Source organism: Amphimedon queenslandica, unplaced genomic scaffold, assembly GCF_000090795.2.
Source record: "Amphimedon queenslandica unplaced genomic scaffold, v1.1 AMPQUscaffold_13440, whole genome shotgun sequence".
Lineage (NCBI taxonomy): Eukaryota > Metazoa > Porifera > Demospongiae > Haplosclerida > Niphatidae > Amphimedon > Amphimedon queenslandica.
The window spans coordinates 249,820-264,572 of record NW_003546324.1 but is presented as its reverse complement, the minus strand read 5'-3'; the positions used below and the strand labels follow the sequence as shown (position 1 = coordinate 264,572).

The 14,753-nt window shown below is 34.7% G+C and overlaps 4 protein-coding genes across 5 annotated transcripts in view; 1 reads left to right on the top strand and 3 right to left on the bottom strand.

The window, feature by feature from the left end:
• Positions 1–1,614: 1,614 nt before the first annotated feature.
• Positions 1,615–2,326, bottom strand: LOC109581424 (uncharacterized). 2 transcript variants are annotated; one of them, XR_002184633.1, is made up of 3 exons: positions 2,234–2,313; positions 1,830–2,191; positions 1,615–1,788 (listed from the first exon to the last, which is right to left on the bottom strand). XR_002184633.1 is itself a non-coding variant. In XM_019995525.1 (3 exons), exons 1-3 carry the CDS (start codon positions 2,253–2,255, stop codon positions 1,721–1,723), a joined length of 444 nt encoding a protein of 147 aa, XP_019851084.1. In that variant the 5' UTR covers positions 2,256–2,326; the 3' UTR covers positions 1,615–1,720. The 2 variants fall into 2 exon arrangements, 1 of the variants encoding a protein (XP_019851084.1); XM_019995525.1 differs by having other exon boundaries at positions 1,830–2,183; positions 2,234–2,326.
• Positions 2,327–2,363: 37 nt separating this feature from the next.
• Positions 2,364–4,008, top strand: LOC100635942 (uncharacterized). The gene is made up of 4 exons (XM_003385971.3): positions 2,364–2,738; positions 3,163–3,369; positions 3,437–3,576; positions 3,701–4,008. Exons 1-4 carry the CDS (start codon positions 2,447–2,449, stop codon positions 3,965–3,967), a joined length of 906 nt encoding a protein of 301 aa, XP_003386019.1. The 5' UTR covers positions 2,364–2,446; the 3' UTR covers positions 3,968–4,008.
• A 412-nt stretch (positions 4,009–4,420) lies between these two features.
• The window catches only part of LOC100636952 (protein FAM91A1-like), a 14,246-nt gene continuing 3,913 nt past the window's right edge, over positions 4,421–14,753 (bottom strand). Inside the window, exons 9-20 of the mRNA XM_019995524.1 lie at positions 13,360–13,624; positions 12,350–12,438; positions 10,384–10,591; positions 7,858–7,945; positions 7,726–7,796; positions 7,366–7,493; positions 7,176–7,289; positions 7,040–7,115; positions 6,779–6,910; positions 5,002–5,243; positions 4,715–4,816; positions 4,421–4,607 (exon numbers count right to left, since the gene is read on the bottom strand). Coding sequence (XP_019851083.1) covers positions 4,491–4,607; positions 4,715–4,816; positions 5,002–5,243; positions 6,779–6,910; positions 7,040–7,115; positions 7,176–7,289; positions 7,366–7,493; positions 7,726–7,796; positions 7,858–7,945; positions 10,384–10,591; positions 12,350–12,438; positions 13,360–13,624 — 1,632 coding nt within the window. The 3' untranslated portion in view covers positions 4,421–4,490. The remainder of the gene's footprint in view (positions 4,608–4,714; positions 4,817–5,001; positions 5,244–6,778; positions 6,911–7,039; positions 7,116–7,175; positions 7,290–7,365; positions 7,494–7,725; positions 7,797–7,857; positions 7,946–10,383; positions 10,592–12,349; positions 12,439–13,359; positions 13,625–14,753) is intronic.
• On the bottom strand, positions 8,360–10,373 carry LOC109581425 (uncharacterized). Its single transcript, XM_019995526.1, has 2 exons — positions 8,684–10,373; positions 8,360–8,584 (listed from the first exon to the last, which is right to left on the bottom strand). Exons 1-2 carry the CDS (start codon positions 8,952–8,954, stop codon positions 8,466–8,468), a joined length of 390 nt encoding a protein of 129 aa, XP_019851085.1. The 5' UTR covers positions 8,955–10,373; the 3' UTR covers positions 8,360–8,465.

Here is a 14,753-nt window from a genome sequence, read left to right as displayed (position 1 = left end):
AGTACCCTCTTGTTTCTTTACTTTTTTACAATTTAATCCTACTACTTTTCCATTTTTAATGTTTTTTATTTACTTGTTTCCATTCTTTTTTCTTAAATTATAAAATTACTTTCTGTTATGATTATGTGGTTAGGTTAATCATATTCATGCTAATCACGTGCGCATAAATTAAAATGGCGTCAAACCACAAACCCACGCGGTGCTGCAGCTGGAATTTGTCTTCCATTGTTCTCTGTCCTTGCTTCTTTTTGAAGCCACATGTCCAGTCCTTGACTCAAGCTCAAAGGATTGATGTAAAAGCCAACTTGAACGGCTCTCTGGTTTAAAAGATTTCCGTGTTGATAGAAGAAAGATGAAAGAAGAAGAAGAAGAAAAAGTCTGAAGAATTTTGCAGAAATTTGAATTTGGGCCTATTCTCCAGAAATGCTCCCGCTGCATTACAGTCCACTCTAAAGGTACCAAGAGAATCGCTCAGTGAAGGAGAGCTCATCTAAGCCATTTATAAGGCTGTACAACGTAAGATAAAAGAGTTGTGAGTGTTTGAAAATCATAAAAACGGCCGCCATCTTGAAAAATCAACCTCAATCCTACATATAGGCTACCGCCTATATAATAGAGTAAATGAAAGGGATTGGAAACGGGGGCGTAGGCTAGTTGATGTTGCTATTGGTTACCGGGCCAATACCTGGTTGATTTCCCATCTCCTCCATTAGTGAGGCTGTGCTGCAAGGACTTCGAAGGATATTTATGGAAATCCAAGAGGACGCTTACTTATGATATACCTACCGTTCCATATAGAAAGTTTAGGACTACCTGCAGCAAGGTTTTTACTTCTACAACGCTATTTTGCAACGAGTTATAGCTACAACAAAATTTTTTCATTTTTCGCCCTTTTTCTGTTGTAACAAACTCATGCTTCTTGGATTCTAACTCTAACTAGTATCATTCGATATGCAAATGAAAGCTCTTTCATATGATTATAAAGATCTTGTATCTTACTCTAGCTTGTTTTCAAAAAAGGGATTATAATGACAAAAAATACATTTTATGGTTTTAAAAGAGCCATAACATGAACATAGTAAAATTATCTATACAATAGAAACCAGAATTATTAAGAGGAAATATTAGGCTTCTTGATGCATTAATTCCACTTGCACAGGAACACTTGTTCGCGAGATATTGTTTCTAAGAGAAAAAAAATCAAGGGTAAATTGTGACAAAAAATTTCAACGAGCCTCTGTCAGCCTAGCAACAATACAAATGAATGGAGGTTAGGCTACGCCCACGCTTCCGTTTCCAATCCCTGTCATTTAATATCTATGATGCAATTTTCATCATCTATTGACCACGCCTATTTATTAAGGTTAAATAACTAATTTTAATAAGTAATTGCACTGTTGAACTGCAAGAAAGAGGCAACTGACCAGTTGTTAGCTCAGCCTACCCCAATAAGAAGAGAACAAGGCTCAAGAGCATGGAAATGATCTCTCATGTCCAGTACAGTGCCAAAATTATTAGCCACACCCTTGACACACCCCTAAATGAAGGTGTGGTTATCGTATCGTTAATAATCGATATTTCCTCAAAAAGTCCATTATCGATCATTATCGAAAATTAAGAAAATTGGCCATATCGCCCATCACTAATAACTAGTGAACAATGAATTTTTAGACTTTTAGCAGCAAAAAATTTAATTAGATCTAATGTTCACAAAAATGCTTTAGTGCTTGTCATTAGTCTGGCCGTAGTCTCTAATATCTGTGGTCTGGCAGCCACTCCAATGCTCACCTATAATTTATGATGAAAGAAAATAACTGATTAGATCTTACTTGACACACTGATGGATATATTAACAGTTTTGTAACGGATATTATCATATCCACAAGAATAATTTCCACTGGTTGTTATCAAGTAATCCATGAACACTGTCAATCCATCATCATTTATTAATCGATATTTTAAAACTTTCTCATTTCTACCGTCATCAGTGTACAGAACCCATTGAATTTTAACGCCAATTGTCTTGTCATTTATATAAATACATCTCAATGTTGTGTTTGGTCCACATAAATACGTATCAGGGTAGCCGGTCAGTGGCAGTGACCCAGAATACACGTTAACCCATGTATTATGAACTGCAGCTCTCACCCATAGTACAAACAAACCAATGATGAGGGCTTGCCCTACACAGCTAAGTAAAATTTATAGTCTACTGCACTATATCTAGATCTACCTGTAATCACTAGTAGCTTCATTTTGTTGACAGAGCTCCCAAAATTGTAGCTGCAACCCTCTCTTAATGTTTATGCTAGTAGCTATTCACTGAAGACAGAGCTTTGCTTGCGCTCTGCTTTATTGCTGGCTTTTTGCAATGCAAATTAATGAGCTCCGCCTTCCCACATAGTCGTTGCTAAGCAACATAACAATCGCTCACACGTTGCTCAGCATGTCCATCTTCTTGCGGGTATCATCCTTGCTCTTACTGACACGTCTCTTCGTAGGAAGCAGTGCTCAATCACTGAGTGGTACTGGTGGGACCGATAACTCATTATCCGTTGGATATTTTCAATTACCAACTTATGTATTCAATGTGTTCCCAGTCACGAATGTGAGTGCTTTTGTATTGTTTGAAGAAGAGAGAGTGAGCAGGTTGAATTATGGACAACTTAGACATGCCAGTATCACCTTTCAAGAGTACTCTGACTTCATAATTCAATTCAGAAAAATACCAACTGATGGTAAGCACAACTTGATTGTTCTCATTGTATTGCGCTAACAGTGGCATCTGTAATCATTACAACTGATGATAAATAATTATACATATACATAGTGTATTTTTATGTCTAACTACCTTTAATGCTTACTGAATCCTGTAAGCAAACAATAAATAGCTTAAGCTTAAGCTTAGGCCTTTATACATGCACCAAGCATTGCTTTTACAGGCAATCAGTTGATCTTCACTATTGCCTAGAATATGAAAATTGAGGTGTTCTAATGTAGGCAAGACATTTACACTGAACACCAAAGTAACCCCAGATTGCAATAAAATTGCCTAATGTATGCATGGTGGGCTTTAAATTCTGCACTTCAGTCATAATGTGATTAGTGAAGAATATGATAGTGGGTGTACAACTTGATTATTATTTTGTACTTCAAATGCAGTTGTTAAGAATGAATATACTGATTATGGCTTTATGGAGTCTGACCTATCAGCTAATAAAGAAGTGTTAATGATCATCAGAAGAAACAACAGAAATCACGACCTGCCACAACATCACTTAATAGTATTCAATAAAGATAACATTAATGCTGACACTAGCAAAGTGTATATTTATAATGCAATGAAGAACACTGTCTCATCAAACCAAGGTAATCTTTATTATGTTGTTGCTACATACTTAATTTTATGATCATTGTTACTTATTTACATTTTTAGGACTGTATTTTTATGGGTTATATCAGCGTAGGAATTTTGACGGTTCAATGAGTGAAAGTATGACACAATTAGCTGTAAATGTACAGATGAATGAAGGAATTGATATCAACATACAACCAATGACTGCCATTGATATTAAAGTAATGTATACTGCATACATTTTGTAGCTCCAAATTTCCGTCAATCTCAAGTTACATCTAAATCTTATTTTTTTTTTAATTCCAGGATGATCTTTAGATTTATTGTTATTACTCATTACCATAGGCATTCTACACTAGCATTAACACAGTCCTTGAGTTCAAGAATACAGAATATGTCTTGAAATATGATGGATTTATGATAAAGAATGGTGGAGTCAGAAAATACATGATATGTTATGGTAATTATAAAGAGGTTAATAATGATAATGATGTGACAAGACCAAGATTAACTGTACTGAATGATGATCGTTCTTCTGGCTCTGGATTCAAACGGAGCTACACAACAATAATAACAATAATAACCATAATAATAATTGTACTACACTTTTAGCTATAAAGCATTGAAAATAGATTTGACAAAGCAATAAAAAACTTTTCTTGGTAGCCTGCGAGTGTACAGAATGTACATGTATGCAGTGCATGAGCTTCAAGTGGGAGCAGAAGATATAATCATAGGAGACTGGATCATTATTAGAGTCCATACCCACACAAGGATACTAGAATATAGTCTACAGTCAGTCTGGCTATTGTAGACCCTCTAAAGAACACCTCTTTATGAAACAATCAGTCTCAATACAATAATCAACATATATTAATTAATGAATCTCTGAAATACAGATAGTTTCCAGTATTGTTGGGTCCAAAAGTGTCCGGAATAGGCAGGTTTGACTGTACAATGACAGTAAGGCCAAACTAAGACTCACCCTCTGGCTGCAAAAATTCCTTTTCAAGAACTCATTAGCAAAATGAAACTTGATGGTGGGCTGGTAGGGGATGAGTCAGATTAAAGTTTTAAAAAATTAATTAAAATTATTATTATAAGCAGCAAAAGTACTTAGTAGTTATAGCTAAATTTAATTATTAAAAGTAGTTAATACATTGTCATTGAAAAGTAAGTTTTTCGTTGGCAAAGGAATAGAAAGAGACGATGACAAATTGTTAGTAGCTGAGTGTCCATAACAATTACTGTCCTAATAAAACAACAATAATAATTATTACAATTGTATACATGCATAACAATCCTTCATGCACTGAATGCACATTGTACAATGTACATGTACATGTGTATTACACGTACTTGATGTTTTGTAATAAAATCCATCAAATCGAGTGCCAATATTCTGTTTGATTGGGTTAACTGTTTCAAACTATCTTCAGCAAAAAGTCTGTTAGAAACAATCTAAAAAAATAATAATGATAATTACCACAAATAATTATTATTAATTTTAAAATGTACAATGTCATTTGTTGGCAGGAGTAACTTGATGCAATTGTGAAGGGGAAAAATAGTTAATTTTTGTGCCATGCGTCATTGAGCATGGCAGATTTTATATTGCATGATTTTCTTTTATATTAATCACTAACTTTATTACAAACAGATTCATTAGTGACAGGATCAAACAACGGTATTCCAAAACAGAGCTCCAATGGAACCCACTGCCTATCATTATCAGAGTCTTGCTGTATCATTTGATCAGACTCTGTTACTGTTACTGGATCCATGACTGGTGGACTGACATTTGAAGCTGCTTCAGTACCAATGCCTATTTCTTTCAAGTCTTCTAAGAACTCTGTTATCTCAATCTTTCTTTCGGCCTCTTTCATAACTACATGTATGAAAATAATGATATGATAAAATGTGTGCTTGCTTTTAAGTGAGCTAGTCAGACACATAATGTACTTTCTAATGTTCTTTGGTATGCCCCCTAGTAACCATAAATCATATAAAGCACAGGAAGCATATACATGTAACAGCATGAGGGGTGAGGTCAAAATTGCAATACAGCACAAGGCACGAAGTGCCGAGTGCTACATTGCAATCGAGACCCCATCCCAAATGCTATTAAATCCTGCACAGCACGTGCTTCCTGTGCTTTAAATGACTTATGGTCACTAGAGGGCGTACCAAAGGAACTACCCTAAACCACATGACCATGTGCTTTCATTTTGAGAAGAAAGTGAGAAGAGAACATTTAAAATTTGGTCTACTTTACTACAGAAAGCGGCTAGATTTTAATTAAATGTACTGTCTAAAAATTGATTTTTATCATGGTTTAAAGTCACATCCACTGTGGGTAACTATCATAACAGTATACCTAGTGATAAAGGTGATGTTATGCAATATAATGTACTAAAGGTGCCTTTGGTATGCCCAATTGCCCATGTAGTATACTATAAAGATGTGCATGTATTATGTAGTATATTCTTTTTTAATGAGCTATCAAGAACTCTAACATAGTAGTTGTGTAGCATTTTAAATTATCCAATTTTAATTGAGATACGTGTAGCATATCAGGCCATCATCTAGGATTTTATACAAGGGGGCAGGGTTAAAAATATTTTAGAAAAGGGCTGGGGGTCACTAATATTTTCTGTTGTGCATGCACAATGCATGCTATACAATTTACTGATATGGTGATAAAATTTTTCATGTTAATAAGTCAATCAAGGGGGGCAAGTGTCCCCCAAGGGAGGGCAAACGCCCCCCTCCCCCCTAAATGAAGTCCTGCGTATAGCAGGAAATTTTGGAGGGGATTAAATTTGGCAAATCTGGCATTTTAATAGCCATTCGCCAAAATAAAACTCAGTCATTTTGAGCCATTATACACATGCTCAAGGGCAAGTGGCCACAAATTCGCCAAATTAAAATCCAGCCAATCACCAAAATTTAGCAATTGGCAAAATTTTAGCCCCTCCAAAATTACCTGCTATACGGTAGGCTCAAAGTTGACACATAGAATAAGGATATGTACATGTATCAGGAACAATACATGTACATGTGTATAAATGGAAAATTCTTTCTTAGCAACTTTGATAAAATTTAGCCAAAGACCAATTAAAGTCTATATACATGTACATACATGTACATGTAGATGTACATGTACATAAAGGTCATAGGTCTAATTTTTAACAGCTAAAAGATTGATAAAGAAATCCTACTTTGATCAGAATCACTTCATGACATACATGTACAATGTAAGGACTTGTACAACCAAAAATGTATGCATCGCAATAAATGAAGCATTCTTACTTTTGTTATGATCATCATCATTAGCAATAGCAAAATACAATGTACAGTGCATTACAGTTATACATCAGCCAGTATGTCAGACACACACTCACTGCTCTTCTCAATACATACCTTTATTGTAATTCCTACTATGACTATTATTGACAGGTGCTCCAGTATTTAATAATGTCACATATCCACAACCGTGCTTCAAGTCAACACATTGTTCAAGTAGTATCAGTGACTTGTGATGAATCAGATCGTCTATTAAAATTTTTTAAAAGCTTAACCAACTATTATAGCATTTCTGTGTATTTAAAATTTATAAAATTCATTAAATATTCTCTTAAAATTAACTGCCATTTTTTATACATGCATCATTATTGTCAATACCTGTACTAACTGAATCTTGTCTATTGAAAGGAAACGGAATATACTTCACTTCACTTGCATTTCTCCAAGTATACACCTAATAATAAAAATAAAAAAATGATAGTGAATTCAGCAACAGAAATAATAATGAACATACTTGCAATAAAATAGGTGAGTGAGTGAGTGCTTCATTGATGGTCAGAAGAACATTTGATGTATTAACAACAGCATTGTCATGACCCCATGAGGTTAATAACAATTTACGATAATTCTACAAATTTATTAAGCAGATTGATAAAACCAGTTACACTAGTAAACTAAATATACATGTAGATGTACATGTGTACCTTAAATGGTTTAGGCAGTGTCCTCAGTCTTGTTCCTCTTGTCAATAGGAGAGATGGCGGTCCACATTTTAGTTTATCATATAACCATAATTTAAACCAAATGGAATTCATTTCAGGTATAGCAGGACCTATGAGTGCACACATTAAATTAAAAACATAAAATTTTTAAGTGAGGTGAAACTCTCTCTAGATACATTGCACCTACATGTACAACATGTACAATACATGTACTGTATATTGTAAGGACACGTACATGTACATGTGTAATGTGTACATCTATTAGAGTACAGTACAAGTCCTTTATATGAAATTATGAATAATGAATGAATGTACATGTACATTCATTGATTTAATGATTACCAATGTGAGATGGGACACAACAACTGATTGAATGGACTTCTTGACTGAGTGGAGCCATTGACACCAATGCACTACAAATAATAATAATAATAACAATATTAATTGTAATACACATGTACATGTAAATCTTACTAGTAATTTTTTTCCAATAATCTATTGAGTGTTCCAGTATCAAGTTTTGTCATACTCTCACAATGCAACAGATCAATACCAAGAGCATCTACAGCAAATAATTTAATAGTAATAGTTATTGTATATTAACTCTTTATTGATATGTAGCAAAGGTTGGTAATTTTTAAGGGTATAATATTTCTCATTTTCTCAAAAATTTCCTTCCATCATACCATTATTAAACTGACCAATCAGATTGCAGAATACCAGGTTCCTAAATCTATTAAATACCTCCCGGGAACACTTAGAAACCTCTTGGTTTATTAAATAAAATAAATCAAAATTAAATAATACCATGATTAAATATAGACTATTAATTTAGCTACAACAAGTTTTATAATGTATGTATTCTTCATTTTTGTACTGTTATTTTCACATTTGTACAGCTATTGAAATTGAAATTGTATGGAGAATCCATTTCAACTGGTATTGATATTTTCAGCTTTTTAGATGTTTGACCTACATTTAGAATTGACAAAATTTCTTTATTCTGAGTCTCCGATGTTCAGTTATATGTTCGAGCTCCTTCGAGACTTTGATGTCCAGTCACCTTCATTATTAGCTGCTCATCATAGTTGCTCCTCATCATTGACAGATATTGGGTCTGCTCTCCTTTTTTCTAGTCCAACTCCATCTGCTTTGAACCTCTTCATCTCGGAATCTAGAGTTGTTTTAAATCCATGAAACTCTGGTTGTGTAAAAAAATTCAGTTCGGGACAGTAGTTTCTAATGTGCTTCATTACAGCACATGCAATTGCATACAAAGTATTGGGAGAGTACTCCTTACCATCCTTGCATCTGATTTCAACGATGAAGCAAGTCATCCAGTGGTAAAGATCATCCTTTGAAGGTAGCAAATATGGCGGACCAATCGGAGCCTCTTTGTGATCATCTAGCCTGCATTTAGACCATTTGTTCCATACAGCAACTGCCCATTTGTTGGTCCTTGCAGTAGTTAGCGGCTCTGAATTCTTTTGAATGATTTCAAGCTCTTCTTCTGATTTCGGCTTAGCAAAACGCTTTGTAGCTCCATCAAAGGGTGGCGCCCCTTTATCCATTACTTCTGATGGGTGTGTCCTTAATTATTTTAGGAGTGACTTTTTAAAAATGGCTGCAACACAAGGAGCAACTTTTTGCCTTCTTTTTATTTGAAGTGAGTCGCAAATTATGAATTTGGTAACCATGGGAGAAGGCTTTTATACTCTCCTGTTATACATTCCGATTGGTCAGTGGTTGTTATAGTAATGCATGATAGAAGTCAGTTATTAACCTCGGTCTTGGTTTCTATCGTATTTATTAACCTTGCAACTTCACCGCTCGGTTAATAAATCCAATAGAAACCTCTACCTCGGTTAATAACCTATACTTAGAAGCTAATATTTGTGGGTACATGTATATTCATGGCTGGAAGGTAGCAAGCTTCTTTTCACTTGGATCTACAGCACTAGCTTCCAATACATGGCTTATAGTGGAATATGGAGCAATAGGCAAAAACTCTGGCTCCTCCACTGGCTTGAAAACAGTAGTTAGAGTTCGGAATGGCCAGCTAATTAGGTTCTCAAGTGTGAGTGGTAGGGGTGGATACAAATGAACCATGAAATTAATAAAAATTAATACCCCACAAAAATTACCAACGGTACAGTATTCTCCCTTGAGGGTTGGTACTTTCATAATAAGTTAAAGATGGTCTTAGCCCTCTTGCCATGCAACACTGTCATACGCATACGTGTACACGTATGTGCCACAATTGATGAAAGCTATTCAGTAGCATTCACTTGTTATATATGTGCATGTTGACCAATGATAATTATAATACAAATGTATGAGGTACATGTACAGTATGTACATGTACATGTAGTAGATACATGTACATGATACTGTATGCTTTCTCAAAAGTTCTGGAAACTATTGATGAGACACATCTCTAATTGGGGTGAGCCTGAGCGAGCTCTACTAAGATGAGAAAGCGTCTGTCTGTATGTACGGGCATGGGTCGTCTAACTACATGTATTATTAATGTTAAACAGCATAACTTTCATTTAAAGCGGGTGTGGTCACACTGAAATAAAATGGCGGCCGTTAGCAACTCTGAGCTTACTTGCAACAAACGGTCAGCAAGATAAGACTCTAAATTACTGTCTAAAATCTTCTCTAGCGAGTATAAAGGTTGGTAAAACAGATATACATGTACAATCTTCTTTCTTGATATACAGAGCTCTGCTAAGTTAGATGCAAACAAAGCAGATATCCAATCTTCAAATATGATTTGTTTAGTGGCTGCTTCTAACTACAAGCAAGACACATGTATGTAACACTAATTGCTGCAGAGATTCCTAAGTAATGAACTGATACCTATAAAAACAGCAAGGTGACTGCAACAAGATACTGAATTTAGACATGTATAATTACTTTGCTAGCTCAGACATGTAACCTATAGCTTGCTTAGGCCTGCCCCTTTGATGTTTTACATTCTTCTAGTACATTTACCTTTCATTAGTTCCTTATTGTGCCTGATAAAGTGAACTGTATTTCTTAAAGTGACTGCATGTTGGAAGTATCTCTGTGCCTCACCCTCTCCAGCCCCGCCCCCGTCAGGATCAGTACCAACTTTATTCAATTCACTCAAAAAATCGTCTAAACTTTCATTGGTCAGTTTACCAACTTCAAACATGGTAACAGCATGACTTTTCAATCCCTAAAATAACGTACAATACAATAATAATATACTGGAATTATATAATGATAAAATACTCATAATTAGTGCTGCAAAAATAAATAGAAAAAATATATTGCATATTGCATCATAACATACATGTATATACATGTGTACGTGAACATGCAGGCTTTCAAACAGAAATTCTTTGTGGGGGGAACTCTGAACTGTGCTGGCTTCTGCATACATGTACAGTGTATATTTGTAATTATTTTAATTGCTTCATTGAGCATAAGAAATTTTAAATGTTTTAAAGAAAAAAAAATCAGAGAATTCAATTGTAAATGATATATCAATGAGGAACCTAATGGAGGGAAATCCCAGTGCCCCCCATCTCTCTATGAAACACTGAATGTACATGTACATTGGGTTATTGCTCTTAAAAAAAGGCTTATGGTGGGAAAAATATTAGTCATGTTGTTTTCATAAGGCACTTGTTCACACTTCACAGTACAAGGAACAGGTTACACATTAGTTTATCATCATAATCTTGTAGCATGTACATGTACATGTACCATGTAGTCATTTAAAGGTTAGGTATGATATTGTACAACAAATGCCATTATTAATTCTTGAGTATGTGGTACGTCCATTTTTGTACATGTTCATAACCAAAAATTGATAATTCAGTATCTAAAACATAACTACAATAATTACAAGATAAATTTATTGTTGCAGCACTAATACATCATAGTACTAATAATATACTAATGAAGCACTATGGTTATTCCTATAATTGATTTCACCACCTTGCAAGAATAACTGGATTTTATTAAGACTTACATGTATAGAGGCTCTCTCTACCTTCTAATGCTTCTAGAGAAGTCTTTAGACAGTATCTCTATGTTGTCTTGCTGTTAGAAAGCTCTTAACTTTGTCCCGAGTTTAAGCTGCCATTTTGTTTGCTGTGACCACACCCACTACGTAAAGGAGTGTGGGCAGGTGGTTGCTAAGGCTTAAGAATTTTGTTATTTCTCCAATACAACATGTATAGAAGAAATGTAAGTGTGGACATACAAATATACAAACATCGCACATGGGTGAAATCAACTATAGGAACGACCTGGGGGCTACGCCCCCAGGTCGTTAAAAAATTATTATTATTGACTGCTAGTTATAATGATTATTAAAATAAGCTATGGGTGTGGTCAACAACTAGATAGCTAAATCATGGCATATGGGTAGGAGAAAGAAGAAAGCTGAAATTTATTTTAGCATCTGAAGCTCTATTCAAAGAAAGAGTTAGCACAAAAAATTTTCTTAAATATTTAAAAGAGACTGAGAGAGTTTGGTTGCTTTTGCTTTCCCTAGTGCCGTCTGAAAAATGTTCAAAGAGGCTAAATCACAACCTTTGAGCAACTGTAACTAACAAACAACAAAGTTGGGACAAAATCATTCCTTTAGTTTTTTGTTAGATGAAATTTTCTATGTCTGAAGCAAATTTCAGCCCTGTAGAGTGAAACACGAGCTCTCACTTAGAGAAAGGCCCCCTGGTTTAGCAGTTCACAGCTTTTGGTACTACAGGATGCTACAAGAGCATAACTACATACTTTATCTGTTGCTAAAGGAAAAATATACTCTAGACTGCTCAGACAAAAAGATAATTTTTTTACAAATCAGTTCAACTGTGTGGACAAAATGACAGAATGACAACGCAACTGCTTAGTACCAGCCTACGCAAGCGTGGTGAGTCCAATAATGTACTGAAAATTGTGACAGTATACTGTTAATAATACTCACAGGTGATAAGTTTCCCATCATTAGAAAAGCAGTTAAAGTTGAATCAAACAAGAAACCAATCCTTTTTTGAAAAGGAACAGAATCAAGACCTACATGTACACAACAACAATAAAAGTAACTAGAAAGAATCATAAAATATTGAGGGGCTCTCATGCCCCAAAAACACAGCATAAAGAAATAGATAAATACTCTACATACAGAAATTTTCATTAGTAATGGCTTAATTCACCCAATAATTTAAAATGAAAAATAATAATGGCATGAATAAAACTAGTACGTTACACATTATACTAAATGTACAGTGCATTGAAAAAATGAAAGAACTCTCACTTAGCAAAATACATGTTTACTAGTTACTACATGTATACGCATACATGTACGTGTACATATGTACCGTATTTGCTCGAATAAACACCCTGCTCAAACAAACAAACATGCTAAATATTTTCTAACTATAGATACGCATAATTTTACCCAGTATATGTGCCACAGGATTTACATGTAGATTGTGCCAGATAGCGTAACTGTTGGAGTACAGTTCGGAAAGCTTGAAGATCGGGGGTTCGAATCCCCTAGAGGCTTTTTTGTTTTTTTTACCTGATTTTTTTCCTGTTAAGAAATAAACGCCCGGGCGTTTAATCAAGCTAATACGGTACATGTCATTGATGGACTTTGGTCTAATATTGAAGGAAATTTAATCCCGACAAAATCAGTTTACACTTGGATACATCAAAATAACACATACAAGTTCATGTACATGTACACTATTATGCGTATTTGGCTAAAAAATGTGTATAGTTGTACATGTAAATGCAATTATTACAAGTGTTCAGGGCTTCATTTAGGGGGGGGCAGAGGGGGCACTTCCCCCCCCATTGATTGACTTATTAACATGAAAAATTTCATCACCCCAGCAGTACACTGTAAGTATTGTGAGCACACAACACTTATAAAACACTTGTAAATCTTCCATTTTTACTCAATTGACCTGTATACCTATCAATACTCACCTGGTCCAAATCGTCCAATCACACTAATAGGTGATTCAGTCTCTTTAGTATCCAATAACAGATCTTCCATCAATAAGTCAAAACTTTTATAATTTAATTCCATTTTTGTTGGTTCATCATTGATAGTAATAATATTGGCAACAGGAACACTTTTGGTCACGCCCACATCAGCCCCGCCTACTTCAGTCCATGACTTATCATAATCAAAATTATCTTGTTTTTTCTTATAAGCAAATCCCAATCTAATGAATACTGATACTGCATTCTAGTGGAACATTAAGAGAAGTAACAAATTACATTAACAATAAATACTACATGAACAGTAAGTATAATTACATGTACAAATATGTACAATGTACTACATGTATATGTTGTACATGTACATGTACTGCATGTACATGTAGTGGTCACCTTTTTCACATGCAAGGTTTCACAGTAAGTGAACTAAATACTGTATACATGTACCAATTTATTTTTGTAGTAAAATAATTTCACAATTTTTGTGTTTTTTGCTCCATTGCAAAAATTAAAATCACAAAATTCTGCATCTCAATTGCCACATAATGCAGTTTGCAAGCTATTCATTCTGTAAAATTTGCATGTATGTATTGTACATGTACATGTACATGTACATGTACATGTATGCATGTGTATGTGTCAAAAAATGAAATAATGGAAAGCTATAGCCTTTAGTCATTTGCCTGATGGAGCTTTTTCATGTACATGTACGTGTACATGTACATGTGGTTACTTTTCTGTAAGTGTACATGTATGTAGGGAATTGTGTGAGTGTGTAAAACAATAATTATTAACAACTATTAACAAATTGGCTCAATCACTCACTGCAATGTTGATATAGCATGTATCAAATAAACAATAATAATAACAATACTATAATTATTATTATATTGAATTACATGCAAAAATAATAATTGTCTTTTATAATTCTTAAAAAATTATGCTACATGTACATGTAGTAATGTAGGAGGATGTGAAGGAGCAGTTCATGCTGTCAGAAATATTTTTGATTCAGTAGAGTGTGAAGCTGTTTTGTTTGTTGATGCATCTAATGCATTCAACTCGCTCAACCGTAACCTGGCCCTGATCAATATTAAGAATCTCTGTCCATCACTCTCTACTATTCTAATTAATTGTTACCGCCTTGAGGTTCCTCTTTCCATCGATGGTGAGATCATGTTCTCTGCTGAGGGCACAACTCAAGGTGATCCTCTAGCTATGGCGATGTATGCTATTGGTATTCTCCCTCTCATTCGTCTCCTTCACAAATACACAGTATCTCAAGTTTGGTATGCTGATGACGCTGCAGCACTTGGTCAATTGAATGAGTTACATAAGTGGTGGGTAGAGCTTGTGTTCTGCTGGCTCAGATTTGG